This window comes from Varanus komodoensis, unplaced genomic scaffold (genome assembly GCF_004798865.1).
Source record: "Varanus komodoensis strain SLA01 unplaced genomic scaffold, ASM479886v1 scaffold2, whole genome shotgun sequence".
In the NCBI taxonomy this organism is placed as follows: domain Eukaryota; kingdom Metazoa; phylum Chordata; class Lepidosauria; order Squamata; family Varanidae; genus Varanus; species Varanus komodoensis.
The window spans coordinates 35,973,805-35,995,294 of record NW_025335568.1 but is presented as its reverse complement, the minus strand read 5'-3'; the positions used below and the strand labels follow the sequence as shown (position 1 = coordinate 35,995,294).

Sequence of the window (21,490 nt, the reverse complement as noted above, 5' to 3'; positions counted from 1 at the left end):
CAAAGGATTCTCACTCTCCCTGCTATGAATCGTTTTAGGCTTGCCACACCTTGACCTCTTAATTTTAACGCATCTTTTGGGATTCCAAAAGCCAGCTGTTAAGCTGGCTCTTGAGACACCCGTGTTGGACATCCACAAAGTTCCCTTCCAAGGAGTCCTGCAGTAGTTTGAAGGGGCTACCTGTGGTCAATCCCCTCTTTATGAATAAATGTTATGCTAATGTACAGAAATAATTTTGCTCATTTTTTGTTATGGTAAATTGTGCAGATTAGTTAGGACAGGTTAGTGCAGGGGCTCCCTGGGGTAGGAACTCACCAAGGGGGTACCTGCTGGCCAAATCTACCCTGAATATATTATCTATCCCAGGCTGCAGGTGAGTATTTCTCCCTTCTTTATGACTCTTGACATGATGAACATATCCTAACAGGCCAGAGGCTTGCGAAGTTCCAGTAGATAGCAATTTGTAAAAAGGGACAATGTGTGCAGTCTGTTTTTCAGCATCTGTACATGACAAAATTCAGCATTGCAATACTTTGCAAATTTGACTTTTAAATAGTTTTTTGAAAAAGTGGGTGGGGAGGTTGGAAAGAACTTTTTACAAAAGAATCCTTTGGAGGGTTTTGGAGTGCTCGTGTGTCTCTGGGCTTCCCCCGCCCCCCGGTGTAGAAAGCAGTGTTTTGGAGGATACCTCCTCAATTCTCTCATTTTCCACATGTCCCAAAGTTCCCTCACTTTTGCAGTTGTCCTTGGGATGATCATACCTCAGGGAGCTGCAAAACTTTAGGGAATACCACACAGTTCTGATCTGCCAAGCTCAGAACTCCATTTTTGAACTGACATCTGATCTTTCCTAAGTTAAGGCAAGGATCATTCTGCAAGAGAGGGGGACTGTGATTTCCCAGGACGCTGCAAGCCTTCGGGATATGTCTGAACTTCAGAGGCTTTCAAAGTGTGTGTTGCAGGGGGGATGATTATGTGAAGCTCAGGCTGGTGACTGCACAAAATGAGTGCATGCTGACTTGGGTCATGAGCATACCTATACCTACCCCAGGAACTTCTTGCTCTCACTTGCCCTGCCTAATTTGGAAAATGTGCCATGAAGATTTTAAAAAAAGAGTACAGTTATTTGCTGTAACATTAAAAAGGAAAAACAAAGGGAGGACCACCAGCAGCCCTTTCAGGGTACCATAGGAGCTTCTTGAAGGGGAATCCCTTGGATGCCCACATGGGGATCATAAAAGTAGGCTTAAAAGCACCCACAAACATTACAAGTGAAACATCAAACTGTAGCAAACCCGAAACAGCTTGTGACTGGGTTAGGGTAACCTTGGTCCTCCTGTGGTGTCCCCTGGGATACCTGCAGGGAGAGCAAAGGGAAGATGGAGTGCACCAATCCCACAATGCTCCTGGTCTTCTGTCAGTCACATTTTGGGTAGAGTGCTTTTTAAGACATATTGCATAGCTGGTTCCTCAGTCCACCTTATTGCGTCTGTCCATGGAGATTGTACTTTTTAACTTTACTGATTGAGAGCTTTCAGCTAACTGCCTGGCATTTCAGTATTTCATATTATGGCGGATCTAGTTACAATGATTAATCTTGGAAGGCGCTTTCATATAACTATGAACACATGTGATTTCTTTTTGTGTAAACTGGTTCTGATCTGAAGTCATTTGAAGTTTGCCAGGTTATCAGATGATTGGTATAGTCACATCATGTGTGAACATATTTTATTTTTCTCTAAAAGAATGTAGATACAATTGGTAGCTATAAGTTTGGCTGTTATCTAGTGCCCAGTCAGAGGGATGTGTAATGTGATTCTATTCATTGGTTTATCGTTTAGAGCATGCCAGAGTTAAGTGTGACATTGTGTAGGTAGTGGATGAGACTTTCAGGGAAACTTTATGCATGCATGCTAAAAAGCTGTTTTGTGGTGTGGGCAGGAAGAACTGTTGGCAAATGTTTTCTAGACATTCTTTGTACTGTGCTAGGGTGGACAAAATTGTTGTGAGAGATCTGAGGCTGCACAAATGGAGTTGTTATGGTGGTTTTTAAAAGTGTACTTTGTCTTACATTCCAAATATGTTTAGAAATGCCTGCTATTCAGCTTCTTGTTCAATGTGTTTATGTATATAAATTATATCATACCCTTAAATATATTCTGGGCAATTTATGTAATTACAAATGCCACCAATATAATAACATAATAAACAACTAGCTTAAATTGTCAGGATATATTGAAAACAAAAGTAGACTTAAATAATATTTATTTATTTATTTATTTATTTATTTACCACCCAATAGCTGAAGCTCTCTGGGAGGTTCACAAACAATCAAATACAAAAGATACAATAAAAATACAAATACAACAAAAGTGCAAGTTTAAAACAGCTAAAAAATCAGTATATAGAAATATACAATTTTAATATCTAAAGCATTTTTATTAACTAAATTGAATTAAAATAGTGGACATAACCTATCATATGCCATTAAAAGCTATAAGCAGACAGATCTTGAAAATCTGTGATAGAATGGAAGTGTTTTCAAAGCCCTCATGCTCCTTTCAAAGTGTGGACTATCTTTTGTGACCTGTAATATTTTGGTAGAACAAGTCTTTGGAATTGTTCTTTAAGGGTTTGATTATTTGCAAGCAGGCTTGGGAGTAAGCTCTCTTGAACTTTTATAGAGCTTAATCCTAAATGCACAAGTTTGGAAGTGATCTGTTAATTTTGCACTTTATCTCCCATTGAGGGTACTATGTTATATGATGATCATTACTTTAAATACTTCATTATTTATCATTCTGATTTAATTCTCAAACTAAAAAAGTCTTTTAATTGTGATTCATAGAGGAAGAAAGATGAGCTTTTCATTTTAAGAAATCATGTAAGAACATGTTTCTTCATACATTTGTTTTGTGTGTCTCTAATTTCAGAAGAAATAGAATGATGTATTTCTTTCTAGTTTGGTGGATTGTAATTCTTTGTTTCAAATTTATTTATTATATTAACAGTGAAGAGCTAGGAGAATTCATGGAGATGAAAGGAGCCAACAGTCCTGGGATTCTTGTATTGACCACAGGCCTGAGCAAGCCCTTCATGCGCCTGGATAAATACCCCACATTACTCAAAGAACTTGAAAGACACATGGAGGTATAGATTAGCAGTTTTATGTTCTAGCTAATGATGAATTGGCAACAACTATCTTAAAGGTACATTTCAAGGTGGGGAGGTCCCAACTTGCTGTCAGTCTTCTGATGTAAGGGAAGTAATAGTCTGGAAAGGTCACAGGTATTACCGCTAGGATTGTCCGGCCTGCCCACTTTTGTGATACCTTTGTAATGTCGGTGCACTGCCACATTCCTTAATCTGTGCACTTTCTTCTAAGCCTCTGGGAGCTTCTCTTGCACGTCGTACATGAGAAGGGTTCTGAACAGGCCAAGTGCTGATTTTGCTTTTAAAAATTGACAGCTAGGCTGTAATTTCATAGAACCTCTTTAGAAGTATGCAAGGATTTGCACATAAAAATTGGGATTAAGTTTGTAGCATTATTTTTGAACAATCCCTCATTTTTTTGGATTGGAGGCCTAGTCTGACTTTTCTCTAAGTTTGGGAGCAGTTGGTACCTCATCAAGTGGGCTCAAGCGGAGACTGAGAAATAGCTTTGAACATGCTGCTGATTGCTCAGTCCTCTAGTTTGGAATGTTGAACCAGTTTATTCTGAAATGTATAACTTTTGTACAGTTTCTCTACTAGATTTTTAGCAGTTTATATATAAGTATTACTCAACAGTGTTAGTGTTTGCATTATAAATTTTGCTTTTGAGAAAATATAATTAATCAGATGTGGTCCAAGTCCGTACTACCAAACTTAGTTTAATATTATTGGGTTGACAGCATCAGACAACATAGATAGCTAGTGTGAAATGTTAGCTTAAATTTTAAAGTCTTAATGAGCATTAGAATTTCAGTTGTAGGTATCATTTGTCATACTTGGAAACACCTAAGTTGGAACAAAATTCTTTTTCAGATTCTCATTTCTGTTAAGATTGCCAGTTTCCTGGCTGTAGGAAAACTGGAATAAATAGTATTTATGTAATGATAACTGAAGGGGTATCCATAAATGTCTGTCTGTCAACTGAGTGTTCTCCTGTAGGCATAGGCATTTCTAAAATGAACTGATCAGGAGATCTGTTGCTTAAAGAAGTGTAGTTGCTATATCTGTGTCTTAGCTGGGTTAAGTATATTTTAAGCAGATGTTACAAAGCAATTTGCCTCTGAAATTCCTTTTAGGATTATCATCAAGACCGACCAGACATTCAGAAATCCATGACAGCCTTCAAAAATCTTTCTGTAAGTAAGTTGGGAAACAAAAGTCAAGCTGAAGAGAACATATAATATGAAATAATCTCACAAGGTCATGATAGCAATGCTGGAGGGTGACAGTGGAGAGCACTGGAATAGCAAAAAAAAGAATGTTTCCATTGGTAGTGTTAATCTGGAGACAGGTGTCCAGCAGGCCACCGGAAAAGGGGAGAAATGAGGCCCTCATGTACACAAATGTAGGGTTGAGAGGGACCCTTTTGGAATCTCCCTCTGGCCTCCGCAGATTTCCTTTTGTGCTCAGCCTGGTCCTGCAAAGGGGGGAGGGGGTGCTGCTTTCTCAGAACATGGGGCCAGTTCCTGTCAAGAGCCCAGGAACTTGGCCCTGGGCCAAGCCTAGGGGATCCAATGGATTGCCACCTGCAAATGTATTCCTTGCACATGCCTGTATAAAATTCTGCAGATCGAAGGTTGGCCAAGTGAACTGCATGCAGTGCAGGGCAGGACATGTTCCAGTGGAGCTCAAGGAAAGCTCAAGGAACCAGGCTTCAGATTGGATGTCAAGAAGTACTTCCTGACGGTTAGGACCCCTAGGATATGGAATGGGCTTCCAAGGGAAGTGGTTGAGGCCCCATCAGTGAGGGTGTTCAAGCAAAGATTGGCAACCACATGTTGGGGATTACATGAGTGGAGCCAGGGGTCAGACTAGATGATTTAACTTAGTAAGCTGAGTCCATGTAAGCCAGTGGAATGTGGTGGGTAGATGTTGGACTGAGGACCCAGGAAATCTGCATTCCAGTCCCCCACCTGGCCATGAAGCTCCCCAGGTGACTTTGGGCCAGTCACATATTCACAGCCTACCCTACATGGAGCTATGTAAGCCATCTTAGGTTTTCACAAGAGGAAAAAAGGTGGGACATCAATGTGATGATGATGATATCATCTTCAATTTCTATATTCCATGTAAGGAGAATCTTACTGTGTTTGGTGGGAATGAGTTTCATTTTATTTTAAGTGGAACGCCAGCTTGGAGCAGTCATTAAAAATGAACCCACTTAAATAATACAGTGGTACCTCGGCTCACGAATGCCTTGGCTCACGAACAAAACAGGTCACAAACAAAAATTACTGAAAAAATTTTACTTGGGTCGCAAACACCACTTTGGGTGGCGAACAAGATTGCAGCCATCTCCCCCCCCCCCCCATGGGGAGATGGCCACGATCGCAGTTCCATTCGTGCAGGGAAGGCGTCTGTGATCAGAGGCGCGCGGCTGCACTAAAGACAGGTGCAGCAAAGCAGAGCCATGGGGGAGGTGGCTGAGATTCCGCCTGTCTTTTCTGCAGGAGCACGCCTCTGATCACGGACACCTTCCATGCACTAAAGGAAATGCAATCGAGTCCATCTCCCCAACCCCAGCGCACTGTTTGCGCCCATCTCTCCCTCCCTCATTGCGGCCGCGATCACGCCCGTCTCTCCCCCCCACCCCCCAGCATGCCGGGAAGATGGGCGCCTGCAGGGATGACAGGCGTGATCTCGGTCGTGCTGGGGGGTGGCAGGGAGATGGCCGCGCTTGGGGGGGTGGGGAGATGGCCATGATATTTGTTGTTGTCACTTTGCTTCACATTTTTCTGATTTAAAAAATGGTTACAGAACAGATTAACCTTATTTACATCGAACCTCATGGGGAAATTTAACTTGGCTCATGACCAATTTGGGTCACGACCAGAGTCTTGGAACAGATTAAGTTCGTGAGCCAAGGTACCACTGTATTTTTCAAATGCCTTTAGCAGGTATGTGCTCTGCTTAGAACAGATAAGTTAACAGAGCCTTTGCTTATAGGCTTACAGGATAAGGTAGGCATGATACTCAAGGAAAGCTGAGATGTGCTGCTAGAAAAACTGAAAAAGAAAAAGGCAGGAGGAAAATACACTCTTTGGTATTCATGTTAGAAGACCTGTCCTGCAATTTCTGAGTTTTCTGCATTGGCTTCCACCAGCACCACCTCCTCCTCCTCCTCATTTCTATACAGACTAATAGCTGGCACTCACTGGGCTGTTTACTTCTAATAAGGAGTGTGCTTACTGGAAGTGACAGTGACTCATCATCTAATCTGGGCGGTCCTTGTGCCCCTCTATCACCATCTCTGCTAAGAAAAATATAGAGGATAATTGGCACTTGTTTAACCAGCAGACTGCTGTTGCTTTGAAGGTAAATGTTCCTCTTGTACAGTAGTTGATTTAAACTAAAAAGAAACATAGTACAGGTACTGGCTCCATTTGCACCTATACAATGTTAAATGGTATTTTCTGATTTAATAGGCACAATGTCAAGAAGTAAGGAAACGAAAGGACCTTGAACTCCAAATATTAACAGAAGCTATCCGCTGCTGGGAAGGCGAGGACATTAAAACACTTGGGAATGTTATTTATATGTCACAAGTCATGATTCAATGTACTGGTAGTGAGGTATGGCAGTTTTGCTTTCCTAAGTTCTTAGACTGCTGCTAGGAATTCATTTGAATACAAGTTTAGTAGTGTAACTTTCTGCAAAAGGATCTTCTGCAGACTTTCTTCACTTTTTAATATTTTCCCTTTTGTTCTTGCTTATGAAAGAAAAATGTTAAGGATGGACGAAATGTCCAGGGGAATTATGAAAGAAATAATGTAAAAGTGAAGAAAATGTATAAGCCTGTCCTGTGAAATAAACATTGTAGCATAACTTTAACAGCATGAGGTTCACTTCATTGCAGCATACACTGAGGCGGGTTTTGGAGGGACATTAACAAACTCCTCTTTCTCTTAGGCCACTCTCTAGTTTTTAAAACATCATTTCTTAATGCTGTATCATTGATCTAGAGATTGCAACCCTATTTGAAAGAATATCCTTTTTGGGAAGCAGGGTTGTTTCCGAAAATAACAAATGTATGGCTGAATTAATCATGAAGATAGAAGAAAAATAGTGTTTGGGATCACACTGTGCCAATCTGAATTTGTTTTGCTGTGTTGCTTAATGTTAGCTATATTTTAATGCTTCCCCTCTCCTCCTTTTATATTAGGAAAAGAATGAAAGATACCTTCTTCTCTTTCCTAACATTTTGCTCATGCTGTCTGCCAGCCCTCGGATGAGTGGGTTTATCTATCAGGTAAAAGAAGCTTTAATATAATATTGGTCTCTGTGATGTTTTTACATTTTTTTGGGACCAGACTTTGTCACACTTAAACCTGGTGAAATCAGTTGGACTTAAATTAACCATGACTAACTCAAATCCCATTGATTTCAGAGAGTCTTCCCTAATTGTGACTTAAGTCTAGATTCACCCTATTATCTACACATTTTGGGTTCTTGTATCATCTTTGGGCCACTTGAATCATCTGCCTACATGCTGCAAAGGATACATTGATTTAGGATCATAGAGGCAGCACAAATGCAGTTTGGATCCTGAGCACAGAGGACCTTTCTTCATGGTCAATAAGAATGTGTCTTCAGTTGGTGGTGGGGAGGCGTCCTAATGCTTATATGCTCGTTATCCATTGAGTGTATTTATGTATTTGTATTTTATGTAAATAGTGGTTTGGTGTTATCTACTTTTAGGGGAAGCTGCCATTGACAGGGATGACCATTGTAAAGCTAGAAGATAGTGAAAATCACAGAAATGCATTTGAAATATCAGGTAATCTCCTTGTCCATTCCTGTTTATACACATGCATGCATATCATTTATGCTTCAGACAGTGTGATTCTTCAAAGCCCAGCATATATTACACCCTTTAAACTAGAGGTAGGTTTCTGGGTTCAGCTTCTAGAAATTCTTGCCACAGTGGTCAGGAATGCTGACAGTTGAAGTCCAAAGCATTTGGAGGTGTATTTTTTGCCCACCCTTTCCTGCTCCAGATCATTCATTTATATGCTGCAATGAACAACAAGGTATTTTAAGTGATCTTTTTGTATAATCTGTCATACTATTAGTAGTTTATTCATTTTTCAAAATGCATTGATTTTCCTTCTTTCAATATGAATTCAAGGCTTCCCTAACTGAAACAGCCTGGCAAATCTCCCCAAAACCATAACAATTGCATAGAAACAATACATGCACCAGCCAATATTAACAATCCTCTTCATCATAGTGAAACAAAAGTGTTCTGAATGTTCTGAGGACCAGTGGGCTTTCTTAAGGAGAAAGTGCCAGAAACAGCACTCCAAAGTCTCCTGTGATAATGTTTGCAGCACAGCCTCCTCAGAGGATGTCAGGGGAGTTCATTTGGAGCACACGCTCTCCAAAAACTTACTGTACCAAAGCCCTTTAGGGTGTTAAATATCAAAACCAACAGTTTGAATTGTACCTGAAAGTTAAATGACAGGCACTGAAAGTGTATTATCGTTTCCTAAGAGTAACACAAGCAAAAAGCTGAGAAGCCATGTTCTTTGCCAAACAGATTAGCCTATTATCACAGGATTATCTTGGAACGTTAGTTTTCTAAAAAGTTGTAGCAGTCATAGGAACCATTCAGGTATACATTCTTGGCCATAAATCTTAAATTGCAGATTTTCCACAGACACTGTAGTCAAATGTTACTCAAACAGCTTTAAAAGGGCTGAGGTCAGAGATGCACAATTCATGTTACCCTGAGCTGTTTATTGTGTCCCTCCAGTGATGTTGTCCCTTGCATCCCACGGCCACCAAGTTTCTTGCTGCCTGTACTCGCTTTCCTTCCACATGCAAATAGCTCTTTTCCAACCTCTCTCAGTAGGGATTTTTTTACTGGGCTGCTTGGGAAGTGAGTTGAGGAAAGGCTCCACTCCCTTCCCAGAGCCCTTCATACGTGGTGTTTTCTTGTACACTTGAGAGGAATGAGTGCACTTAGCCTTCGGCCCTGAAACCGGCATCACATGTGCCTGCTGGGCCCCAGAAAGTTGCACACATCTGCCATCAGAAGATCTTCTAAACGTCTGGGCCCAAGCATACACATCTTTAACTGGTAGCACCTTCTGTGTTAAATTGCTGGCTTGTGGGGACACGTAAAGCAGTAGTGTACTAATTCCTAATAAGCACTAGCATAAGGGACTTCTGGCACAATGCCAATAACATTAGCTGGTGCAAGAGGTTTTCTAGAGAATCCTGTCACATCAGCTGACACCATTGGTGTTGTGCCAGAGGTCCATTATGCTAACACAAAGTGCCTATTTAAACTTTCCTGTGCATTAGATAGTGTCCAATGTGTTTCGATATGTCAGCTGTTGCTCACACGAGAATTTGATGGCATAATTTCAATAAAAGAATGAATATCTTTGTTCCTTTTCTGTTTGGTTCTAGGAAATATGATTGAACGAATATTGGTATCTTGCAATAACCAACAAGATTTGCATGAATGGGTAGACCATTTGCAGAAGCAAACCAAAGTAACAACCATTGGGACTCCAGTTATTAAACCTCATTCTGTGCCATCTCACACGGTAAGAGGCCACCTATCTTTTGTCCTGTTGAGTTTAAAATAAGCAAGCACAATATGTTGTGTGTGTACTTTGAGAAAGTACTGTTTGTATCACAAATGATGCCTCCTGATAACTTAATTGTAGTGATAGAACTATTGAATATTTAGAACCATATTGGAGTTCAAGAAATATATTTCTTTGAGGATTAGGTTTTGGGTTTATGCCAAATATGGACTGATCTCACTTTCCTTTTGTAAAATCCTCAAACTAAACTTTGGATTAGAAAAAGACATGGTTCTCTCCATTCATTTCATGAGGGCTGGTGCCACTGCCCTGGACAGGAACCATGTCATTTGTCCAACACCAATGGCTCTTGTAATGCATTATTGGCCCTCCTGCATTCAGAAATGAATTGGCCCTACTGCTTGTTGCAAAGTGGTCAACTGTAGCAATTCTGTTACTGAGTTAATGCAAGTTCATTTTAATAGCTTTAAATGTTGACAGAGGTATCCATTCCAGGAAATCTGTTACTGTATGGCTCCGTCAGAAATGTAATAATGATGGCTATTTGGCATTGTTAGACGTGGCAATTCCTTTTTATCACCCCTTTTCTTTGTTCCTCTAATCTTTGTGCATCTGGCAGCTTCCTTCACATCCTGTTACACCATCTGGCAAACATGCAGATAGCAAGCAAATGCCATTGACCCCGGTATACCACACTCTTCCACATCCTTCACATCATGGGACGCCTCATACCACTATAAACTGGGGGCCCCTGGAGCCTCCTAAAACTCCTAAGCCATGGAGTTTGAGTTGTTTACGGCCAGCACCTCCATTACGGCCCTCAGCAGCACTCTGTTACAAAGAGGTGAGAATGAGTAACTCAGAAATTTAAATTAATTGCAGGTCATAATATTGAGATATCAAGTTGCTTTATAAAGCATTTTAACTTGGCTTCAGGTAGCATTGAGTCAATCACAATTAACAGAATAAGTGCTTTTTAGCTAAAAAGCATTTTTGTACTTGATAGTGGGAATACCTATTCTGAGCTTTGGAACTTGAATTATTTCTCATACCATGCAGCTTTTTCTTTTCATCCATATTCCTTATTAGAACAGAGTAGGTAGAGAGTGAGTACTATTCCTGAAACAATTATTAATTGGGTGGGCAATCTGGTTCATTATTTATTCATTTATTTCATTTTTAGTGGGGGTTCTCACCACTCATGAAGCTTACTGGGGGACTTTGAGCCAGTCATGGACTCACAGCATAACCTACCCCACAGGGTGGTTGTTGTGCTAATAAAATGGATTGTCGGAGAAATATGTAAGCTGCCTTGGGTTCCTTTTAAGAGAAGGAAAAATGGGATAGAAGTATGAAGTGATAAAGATAATGATGTAGAAAAAGATCTTTAGCCAACAGTGTTTTCCCTATTTCTAAAATAAGTGTATGGAGGCAAAGTCTCAAAATAGTCCTTGGTCAAATACTAATTGTTCTCATAAAACCTGTTCAACACTTTCTGACTACTGACCAAGTTATTTACAGTATTTGCCAAGCTGGGGCATAAATGGCAGGTGTCCTTGACTGGAACACCAGGACCAGGAATGGTGAAGGATGGAGAGCTTGGAAAAATGCAGTAGGGCCAGAGGTGAAGCAGAGTAGGAAGAAGTGAGGGTCAAATACCAGCTAGACATGGCAGGCCCAGAGGTGAAGGCAAAGTCAGGTATAGGCAGAAGTCAAGGCACACAGGAAGTTATTGTCAGATGAGAGGCAGAAGCAGGTTCAGGGACACGAAATTCACATGGATGTGGCACACCCTCCTATGGCTCCTGACTGATCTCCATGATAGTGCCAGTTCTCATCCTGCAGGCACCCACTGATTTGATACCAATCCTGAAAGTGCTTACATAGCAGTGAGGCTGTCTTCTATATCAGACCACCAGGAGGAGCTATTTTGTTCTGCAGATCCTAGCAGTAGCATTTTTGGCCAACAAATGTGTCTTGTCTCCTAATGATTTTATAGGAGTCTTATATCGGTTTCTGACCTTGAGACTGTTGCATCTGAACAACTAAAAGTGCTTGTCACTTTCAGTTCTTTCTGCTTTTAATTTTCTTCTGAGCTTACTCTCCATCATACTCCAGGCATAAATTTGTGTGTCTCTGCAGTGCCACAAGACTCTTTGTTTTTCGGAAGCCTTTATTAGGCAGTCGTTCATAACTGCAAATGCTTATTTAGCCATTGGTGACCAAGACTTGGACTTGTGTGCTTTTTCTTCCCTTTGTGTGGTCTGATGGAGGCGAGGAAAAGGTATTGGGTGTATAAAGGGTGAAGACAGAGGGGAGGCCCAGCATGCAAGTACAAGCCTCAGACTGGTGGGCCTCTTGTCATGGTCGTTCATGACTTTTTTGTTCACATCTTAGAGAATGCCTAGTTTTGAGATAGACTAGTATATTTATTTATTTAAAACATTTGTATGCTGCCCAATTGTGCCACGGCACCTCCGGGTGGCTCACAATGCAAGATAAAAACTCAATAAAACATAATAAAACCATAACATACATTAAAAACAGTAAAATACAGCAAAACATACAAAACAAAGGTCTATGGCAATTTGTTATTAAAATGTACTTTTAAAAGGAAGGTCCTTGCAGGGTGCCGAAAAGAAAGTAAGGAAGGCACCAGGTGAATCTCCTTGGGGAGAGCATTCCAAATATGTAATACAATATCTTTGTATTTGTGCAAATTGGAATGATAGCTCAATAGAACCAAAGTGCTTTGTGTTTGCTGGTCTCCCATTATAAATACCCTGCTGAATTTAAATTGTGTATTTGTCAAATGACAGAAGCAAGGAAGTTGCCATGTTGAGTCTTTGGGGCTGTTTCCATTAGAGAAGAATATGGGCAGAGGAAATTGTCTTATACAAGTTTTGTTAGTTGACTTGAGTACTGTTAGAAAATTTGATATTTAGATCTGTCATATTGGTGCTCAAGTTTTTCTTTATTGACTCATTAAAACATATATATTGTTTTAATGGATTTCTTGGACCAGCATGAAACAATCAGAAAAAGTGAGGATACAGTTCATATGAATCATGAGTTAGTAGTATTAAGCTCCATTTTATTGGTATGTTTGAATGTCTCAAAATCCATAGTTATTCATGGTACATGTATTTTACCCAATCAGGATCTCAGCAAAAGTCCTAAAACCATGAAAAAACTGTTGCCCAAGCGAAAACCTGAACGGAAACCATCTGAAGAAGAGTTTGCATTGAGAAAAAGTAAGTGTCCCTTTGGTACATGAGAGTGTGGAGACTTTTCGTATCTTTTGATTAGTTGAAAAGATTATAGAATCATAGAATAGTAGAGTTGGAAGGGGCCATGGAGGCCATCAAGAGGCCCATGAAGGCCATCATTCTCAGCTGTTTAAATACATTATGGCCTCCTTTTTTAATCCAATTTGAATAGTACTTGTACCGCATGTCTGTGCACACTGATTCACATGTATATCCCACTGACATCAGGAAACGTGTTGGTAGTTATGGGGTCATCATGATTACAGGGGATGTTGAACAGTATTTCCCATGTCAGAAGTTAAATGGGCTGCTTCATTCTATAAATACAGTCATAATGTTCTAAAATCCTAGACAGCAGACACTAGTTCACAGTCAATTGTACAGATAGGGTTGCTGTATCAAGAGCGAGCTCTTAAAATAATTCCATTCATAGATTGCCTTGTTATCATGCTAGGAAGCAAAGGGGCTGGTAGCACTGTACTGACAGCGGTAGTTATTGTTCACAGTTGATCCATATTATGCAACAGGGTGAAGACATTACTAGAAGGTGTTAGGATTGATGGGAAGAAGTGCCTATGCAGAGAGAGAGTTCAGATGATCGTATTTTGTCTTAATAAACAGAGATATGAACAGGTCATTTGCACAGTCATGTGTCCTCCTTCACACAAACTAGCAAGCAAACCAGAAAGTCATCTGGAGGTTTGGCTGTGGAGTCATCAGTATGCTGATGACACCCAGCACTACCTCTCTTTTACATCTAATCCAGGTGAGACAGTGGAGGTCCTGAACTGGTGATGGGCTGAATGAGGGCCAATAAATTGAAGCTTAATCCAGACAAGATGGAGGTCCTGCTGGTAGGCAGTTTAGCCTCCTTGGTAGGTGTTTCCAATCCTGTTCTGGATGAGTAAAGGACAGGGTACACTAAAGGACAGGGTACGCAGTTTGGGAGTGCTCCTCGACCCAGAGCTGTCCCTGGGATCCTAGGTGGCGGCTGTGGCGAGGAGCCCTTTCCTTCAGCTTCAACTGATCTATCAACTGTGGCCCTATCTGGATGGGCAGTGCCTGGCAGTGGTGACCCATGCCCTGGTAACTTTCCAATGGGATTACTGTAACACAGTCTATGTGGGGCTTGAAGACGGTGTGCATACTTCAACTGATTCAGAATAGAGCTGCCAGGTTGTTAACAGGGACTGGCAGGTATGAACACACAATGCTGGTCCTTTTCTACCTACACTGGCTATCAGTTGAAGTCTGGGCCCAATTTAAGGTGCTGGTGATGACCTATAAAGCCCTAAATGGCTTAGGGCCTGGTTACCTGAAGGAGCTTCTCCTTCCATACATGACCCTTAAGATCTGAGGCAGAGGCCCTTCTCCGGGTGCCCTCCCTGAAGGAGATTAGGAGAGTAACTACCCGGAGAAGAGCCTTCTCTGTGGTGGTGCCCCAGTTGTGGAATTCGCTCCCCAGAGAGGTTTGCCTGGCACCATCACTTGATTCTTTTTGGCACCAGGCTAAAACCTTATTTTCCCAATGTTTTAAGATCTGATTGTTTTAATTGGGGTTTTATTGTCAGTTGGAATTTTTTAGGATGCTGTGTTTTATTTTACATTGTTGTATTGTTAAACTGTTCTGAGAGCTTGGTAAGGGAGGGGCTAGAAAAGTTATAAACAAACAAACACAAATTGTACTTTGTCACTTTGTCCAAACTGGGAACAATTTTTAATGGCATCATGGTTAACAAGACAAGATACTAAACCAGCTGTGGCTTAGTAGTCTAAGTTTGTTCTAGAGCTGTTGACCATAGTTTCCTGGTTCAGACAAAATAGAACCCCATGGTCAACAGTCCATGTTTGGAATAAACCAGGCCACTAAATCACAGTGTGAAGTTGGTTTAATATCCTGGCATTAAAGTTCTTAGCTGTAGTTTCCCCATTTGTGCAAAATGGGAAACTATAGTTAGTTCCCAGTGTGCTTGCTGGTTTACATGAACAAAGGAGTGAAGGAATTGTATGTGAAGGTGAAAGTATGTTCATACTTTTATTTTATTGTTCAAACATGATCTGTGTGTCAAGACCTATGAGGACAGTCTTTATAGCCTTGTGACCATACTGACATATGTGATGCTATTGTAAGTATTGGTGAGTGAGTCCCAAATGTTTGCTTGGGGTGATATTGTTTAGCACGGTCCTTTAGCCAAATTAATCAATGTTTTAAGTTTCTTTCCCACAGGCACAGCTGCATTAGAAGAGGATGCTCAGATTCTAAAAGTCATTGAAGCTTACTGCACAAGTGCCAAAACACGACAAACATTAAACTCAAGTAAGTTTTAGACACATTTAAATAAATCATTTTAGTCCATTCAGTCAGTAAAATCACTAGTAGCCCCAGATCCTTGTTTTTGGTAATGGGTAAGAGGTGGGGATTAAGTAGTAGAAATAACTTAATGCTGGTAAAGAATAATGCAGGTAAATTTTCATAATAATGTAAATATAATTTGTTCTGTGTGACAAGGAAGTTTAGTAAATGACCCCTTTTACTAAATCCACTACATCCCTGTTCTGCAGTTTCTAGATTTAGCAATAGGGCATGCACTGTGAGCAGGGCAGAGGCAGCTGTGCTTCTGATTTTTTCGGATTCAGTTTACCTAACATTTTAGTTCTGGGTGTTTGTGATGAGATTTGCAGTCCATATACCACTTACTTTAGACCTATCTAATTGAAGTCCCTGAAAGGATTTTGGGGCCATTCTAGAATAAGTGGATTATGGATTATTATCTGTTGTTCTGTCTCGAAACCAATATTTTACAAGCTTTTGATATCTTAGGCATGGTGTCTTTTTGGTTTAGAACTGGAGGCATGTGTTGTTTGACACTCAAAAATAAGATATTTATTGATCAGCTTCCAGAACACTGACTAAAGGTCCTCTTTTCAGTCGTGAGAGAACCGAGTTAATGCTGCCTCCCAGCATCCTGTCTTTCCCTTAGTCCTGTCAGGCAAGGTTCAAAGATGGGATGGTGCTTCTGTGCAATGGAGAGGAGTCCGGGACTTTGAATTGTGTTTGACAATTCCTCTCCATCTTTATTCTCTCTGTTGAGAGAATGTCGCTGCCCTAGAATGTCAGAGAAAGGATTTACCCATGTTGCACAGGGACTGTCTTCTCTGAGTGGTGTAGAGCCCTTCTCTGGTATAGCATGGGAACTGTTGTCATAAACATTTTGTCTCAGCCTAATGTTTCCAATGCTAGTATAACATCCATGATAGTTGATGCTATGTCAGATCGGCAGTTGCCAAACCCCCATTCTAAACATGCCATTGTTGGTGCAGAAAACCATAGGATAAGTATAGTGCACAATTCCTGTGTTCAAGAGCAGGTGGGTTTTGCTGCCTTAAACCCAAATCAATCTTGTAAAAGAGAATAGTGAGTGTTGATATATGGCTTTATATTTGGCAAGATGTATGTTTTTTTCAAAGGCATTGGGATGGGTACTGAGAATGAGTTGCTTGCTGGTGCACAGACAGACCCCATTCACTCCCACTTGGTCCTGTAGTATGAGCAGCTACACAAACCAGATAACGGTTTTTGTAGCTTTTTGCACTGCTTACAAGTCATGATTCATAAACCAAGAAGCACCCCGGTATATGGGTTGTAAAAAAGGCAACATGCCAGGATCCTGGGATTGGACAACATAGTGAACAAAGAATTTCTGGTTTGTTTAGCCACTTACTCTAGCAGAAGGATCCAAGCATGAGTGAAAGAGCTCATTCATGGAATCCTGGCTTAACTTTCCATGTGAACACAACCATTTACTTTTACTAAAAAGGATAATGGGACATAAAAGTTGGTTCCAGTTTAAATATTTATTGTATTAGACTTATTAATAATTCCCCTTTGTTCCAGAAAAAATATATGTACTTTTAGAAATATTTGTTTGTTGAGCAAAGCTGCTGTTTTCAATTACTCAGATATATATCCAACTTACACTGTGTCTTGGGGACCCAGGTTATTTAATCTTAAACAAGGCTGCAATGGTGGAGATCCTCTATTGTAAGTAATGCATTGCACCTAACAGGCAAATCTGCCAGCATGTATTACATTTACATAAAGGAAGAAAATACTCTTCTTGATTTATTACAGTTTGCACAGTTTTGCCATTAACCACAAAGCTAGTTTACGATTTCTATTGCTATATTCCAAAATCATCAAATAGTTTGTTATTGGCAGAAATTAATATAGGCATTGGTGGCTTCTTGTCCATTAAAACACTGTGGTTCTTACATTTTTGTCAGATACTCATTATGTATTTTTGAGAATATTTAATTTATGTGCTTATTTTACTAGATTGGCAATTAGCTGTCCTGCTACTTACTAATTTGGAACATCAATTAGGGCTCAGGCATGTACCCTATCAAATGAAATTTGACCCTTTTTATTAGTGGGAGTTTATTGTAGAACTACTTCTTAGTTCTTCATATTTAGATTTGGCTAGCCTTCTTGAAAAGGTCTGTAATGTTTGAACCATTGTAACAAATGATTGGTATTTGGTGCAGTACAATTACTTATTGCTATGTTATGTTTTTGTGTCTCTCTGTTTAGACTATTTTATAATTTCCTGCTAACTCAGACTTTGTCTTCTAATTTTACTCTAGTCCTACAATTACTTTCAAGTGACAATCAGAATGAATCTGTGGGTGATTATTGTACCAGGGTGGGACAAAATAAATTGATGATGCTTTAAATGGTACAACTGTGCTCAGTTAGATTTGTCATTTAAAATATATTTGTGAGTGAGTGTGTGTGGATGTAAGGTGATAAGTATTATGTGAAACATACTTTTTCAGTTTATGCAAATATGTGTTTACAGAGATGCACAACTGATGTAAAATATATTTTGCTTTGTTGCTGTTTTTCCCTTTCTATGTATATTTTCTAAATATACATAGTGCAATAAATTTCATTGCATACATCCAAAAATCTACAGCTTTTATTTGCATTATCTGCAGTGAAACTAAAAGTAATAGCAATTAGATGCACGGCTTCATTTTCCAAGGCTGTTGATATTGTTAAAATTATATTTTAAAAATTATTTGCCCCTGTATAACATAACAGATGTTAACAAAAGCAATTGGTTTTGACCTTGTAATTTGGGAACAGGTCTGAGTATAGTTCTAATACTCCACAATCTCTTAGTAGTAGTTTAAGATGTTGGGAAAGCTGTATGCCTGCACCAAGCCAAAGAGGCTGTAGAGTAGCTGAGATTCCTTTTAGCACAGTGCCATCTCTTAATCTCCTATCTTTCCTCACCTCTGTGCTTACATTTTGCCTGTTCTTCATAGTGCATATCTGGCAGTTCTGCTAGTAGCAGAATCCATTTATCATTTTTGGAGGTGCTGCTTCTGGAAATGAGAATGCAGCATGATTATGGGATGCAATGCCCTGGAAATAGGAAGCATCAGAAGCAGGACAGATTTTTGTTCTTTTCTTCAAATGAAAAAAAATGCATTTTGTGAGCAGGTTTTCTGGAAGATAGGCATGAGAAAATGGCTAGCAGTTGAGATTTTTCTCCCATGTCTTCTCTTTCTTACTGGATCATGTCTTTAACTCTGTCTGCTATCTACTGCTCTCAGGGTAATAAAAGACATTTCTGCAAGGGCTTTTCCGCATGATCACTCTACTGTATAGCAGACATATATTTGCTTCTCCTTTGTGGACAATCCATACTTCCTTCTGGATTTCACTGCTTTTGAGCAAAGATTGCAATATCTTTGCATGGGAGAAATGCAGTCCTTCCCACAGGTAGCACATTGCTTTTATGATGACCAAATGAAACATGGTTGTATAGATGTCGGAAGTCCCAGTATTTACTTTGTACAGGGTTTTTATCTGGAAGAAAAAAACTCCCATTATGGCTAATGCCTTTATTGGAGATACATACATACATATATTTAAAGCTGTTAGTGTTGAATGTCACATTTTCTGGCCGCCTCATTCTAAGCCCTTAAGATACATATTTCAAAAATCTTGCCTATTTTCCCTTGGCTGTGGGTCTCCAGCACAGCAGTGCTTATCTTGCAGTTTTGTTTTTCTGACTTCCCACCCTTTTGTGCTCTTTTTCCTCCCAGTGAAAAGGCACCTCTCTTACTCTGATTGTCATTAGTTAGATTTGTAAGAAGTGGGGTAGAGATAGAACTAATACCTGCATTCACTCCCCACTGCAGCAAAACTGTCTACCCCCTTTATTATATGAGGACATGGTATTGTGATGTCGTCTCTGAATAGAGAATATTAAGAACATTGTCCACAGCCTAAAATACCATATAATGGAATAGCTTATTAACTAATTGATCGTGTGAAAAGGCCCTTAAGTGATGAAAGAATTAGAATTAGCAGGTGTAATCCAACTCCATTAAGCTCAGTGGTAGTCTGCTTTTAATAGCAATATGGCCTGTGCTCATTCTCCTCAGCACAGAGCAATCCATTTTGCTCTGCTGTGTGCACATGCTTTGACACAACTTTTTTCTCTATTGAAATGGAACAAGGGTCCCTAGCAGTCTAGAACTTTAGCCTAATCCACATGTGCAGTCTGTGGCATGATGAATGATCAAAGCACAACAGCAAGTTGCTTGCCTAATACAGAGGTATTGAACTTAAGGCCCGTGGGCCTAAGCTAGCCCTTACCAATTCCATCTTCCGGAGTACTCCAAATGGCTACATGTTTCCTCTGTCCCTCGTAGAATAGTTTGGTGGTTTCCCAACTTTTGTACAACTCTTTCCCAGTCAGAAAAGTTATTTTGAGTGGTACTTGTTAACAGTATGAGATCTAAGCAAAAACATGCTGGTATTGAGGGGATTTTTGTTACTTTGGTGCTGCCTGATTTATCTTTGGCTCACTGCTTACGCCTTTGGCCATGCCTACCGCTGGAATGCAGCCACGGAGATGTCCTGAAATTGAACTCTGCCCTTTGGCTGAAAGAGGTCCTGCACTCTTGGTATAACACATCTCCCCATGGGGCCTGCCAGTTTTGACAAAACTATTTCAAGCATTCTCTCTCAAGGAGTTTGTGCTGGTGTGGTTAAAATGGATGCAACATAAAAAATTATTAAGGGAAACAGCTGGATGTGCCTACGTAAAAGAAACACCCAGCCACAGACTGCATTTGTGAGTTAGTCTTACCAAGCCATGACTCCTCCAGACTTTCACCAGTTCAGGCCAATTTGTTTTTATTATATTACCTACCTACACAGACAGTTTTCAGTTTCTTAGTATTTTTCAATTAGAGAATTCATTTGTTTTTTCTCTTTTTTACCAAGTCAAATGCTCAAAGACCTATTCAAGTTTTCCTTCCATTTGTATGGTTTGGAATACTTCCAGTGGAGACATGGAATGACATTACTCATGTAGTTTCCAAGAAAAGTATTTGAGTAGGATGTTAGGAGTGCTGACAACTCCCTCTCCCTGACTTTTTTCACAATAATATTTCTATATACTCCTCCATGAAATCATTTCAGATTCTCCCATGGAGAAGACTCTTGTCAAAATAAGATTTTAAGGGGAAAGGACTTTAGAGGTAGGTAGTGAACAATAAAATGGGCAAATAGATTTAGATGAGGGATAGCTGAACCCCAGTAAACTAAGAATACTTTTAACTTTTTGTGTGCACTTTTTGACTTGTTTCACAACCCTTTGGTTCTGTAGCACTTTTCAGAAGACATTTCTTCTGGAAATGCAAACTAGTGCCACTAAAACAACTCTTGCACTTAAAAGACTGCTGATTAGATTCATTGTAGGTCAGCATAGCAGTTTTTCTCACTTAGGTGTTATAGTAATTGGTCCTAATACTATTAAAAGAGATACTCAAAGCAGAGCTCCCTCTAAATAGGTCAGTGAAAACCAATTGAAATCAGTGAAAACCAATTGAAATTCTTATTGTGACAATGGGTGGGTGTTTTTTGTTTTGTTTCTAGGGTGGTTTTTTGTTTTGTTTTGTTTTTGTAATCTATGTGCTAAGTATAATTTGTACATAAAACCCAACCAAATAAGAATTACAAAATTTGGTGTCTTTTTAACAATATTTTCTCTTTTCCTTTTCTTCCCGTCACCTTTTGCTTTTTTTTCATGTGTTTTGGTTGTGGCTTATCCTGTATGTTCTCCTCCTCATCCCACCTCTGCCTGTCTACATCCACCATTTCATTTCACCCATACATCCTTAGCATGGCAAGGCACTGACCTGATGCATAATCACGTCTTGGCTGATGATGACCAATCAAGTCTAGACTCCTTGGGTCGTCGCAGTAGCCTTTCTCGTTTGGAGCCTTCCGACCTCTCTGAAGACTCTGACTATGACAGTATATGGACAGCCCATAGTTACAGAATGGGGTCTACATCTCGTAAGAGCTGTTGCTCATATATCTCTCACCAGAACTAATGCACTTCTGAGCTTTTCTTAACAAAT

The 21,490-nt window shown here is 39.9% G+C and overlaps 1 protein-coding gene across 11 annotated transcripts in view; it reads left to right on the top strand.

Annotated features, from left to right (window-relative positions):
* The window catches only part of ARHGEF7 (Rho guanine nucleotide exchange factor 7), a 93,949-nt gene that overhangs the window by 47,082 nt on the left and 25,377 nt on the right, over positions 1–21,490 (top strand). For 7 of the 11 annotated variants that reach the window (XM_044429544.1, XM_044429545.1, XM_044429546.1 and 4 more), the window contains exons 10-18: positions 3,012–3,150; positions 4,290–4,349; positions 6,639–6,785; positions 7,376–7,462; positions 7,912–7,990; positions 9,631–9,770; positions 10,393–10,617; positions 12,934–13,027; positions 15,270–15,359. In XM_044429544.1, the coding sequence (XP_044285479.1) occupies positions 3,012–3,150; positions 4,290–4,349; positions 6,639–6,785; positions 7,376–7,462; positions 7,912–7,990; positions 9,631–9,770; positions 10,393–10,617; positions 12,934–13,027; positions 15,270–15,359 (1,061 nt within the window). Of the gene's footprint in view, positions 1–3,011; positions 3,151–4,289; positions 4,350–6,638; positions 6,786–7,375; positions 7,463–7,911; positions 7,991–9,630; positions 9,771–10,392; positions 10,618–12,933; positions 13,028–15,255; positions 15,360–21,248; positions 21,426–21,490 lie in introns of all 11 variants that reach the window. The other 4 variants (XM_044429553.1, XM_044429554.1, XR_006414642.1 and 1 more) reach the window with 3 other exon arrangements.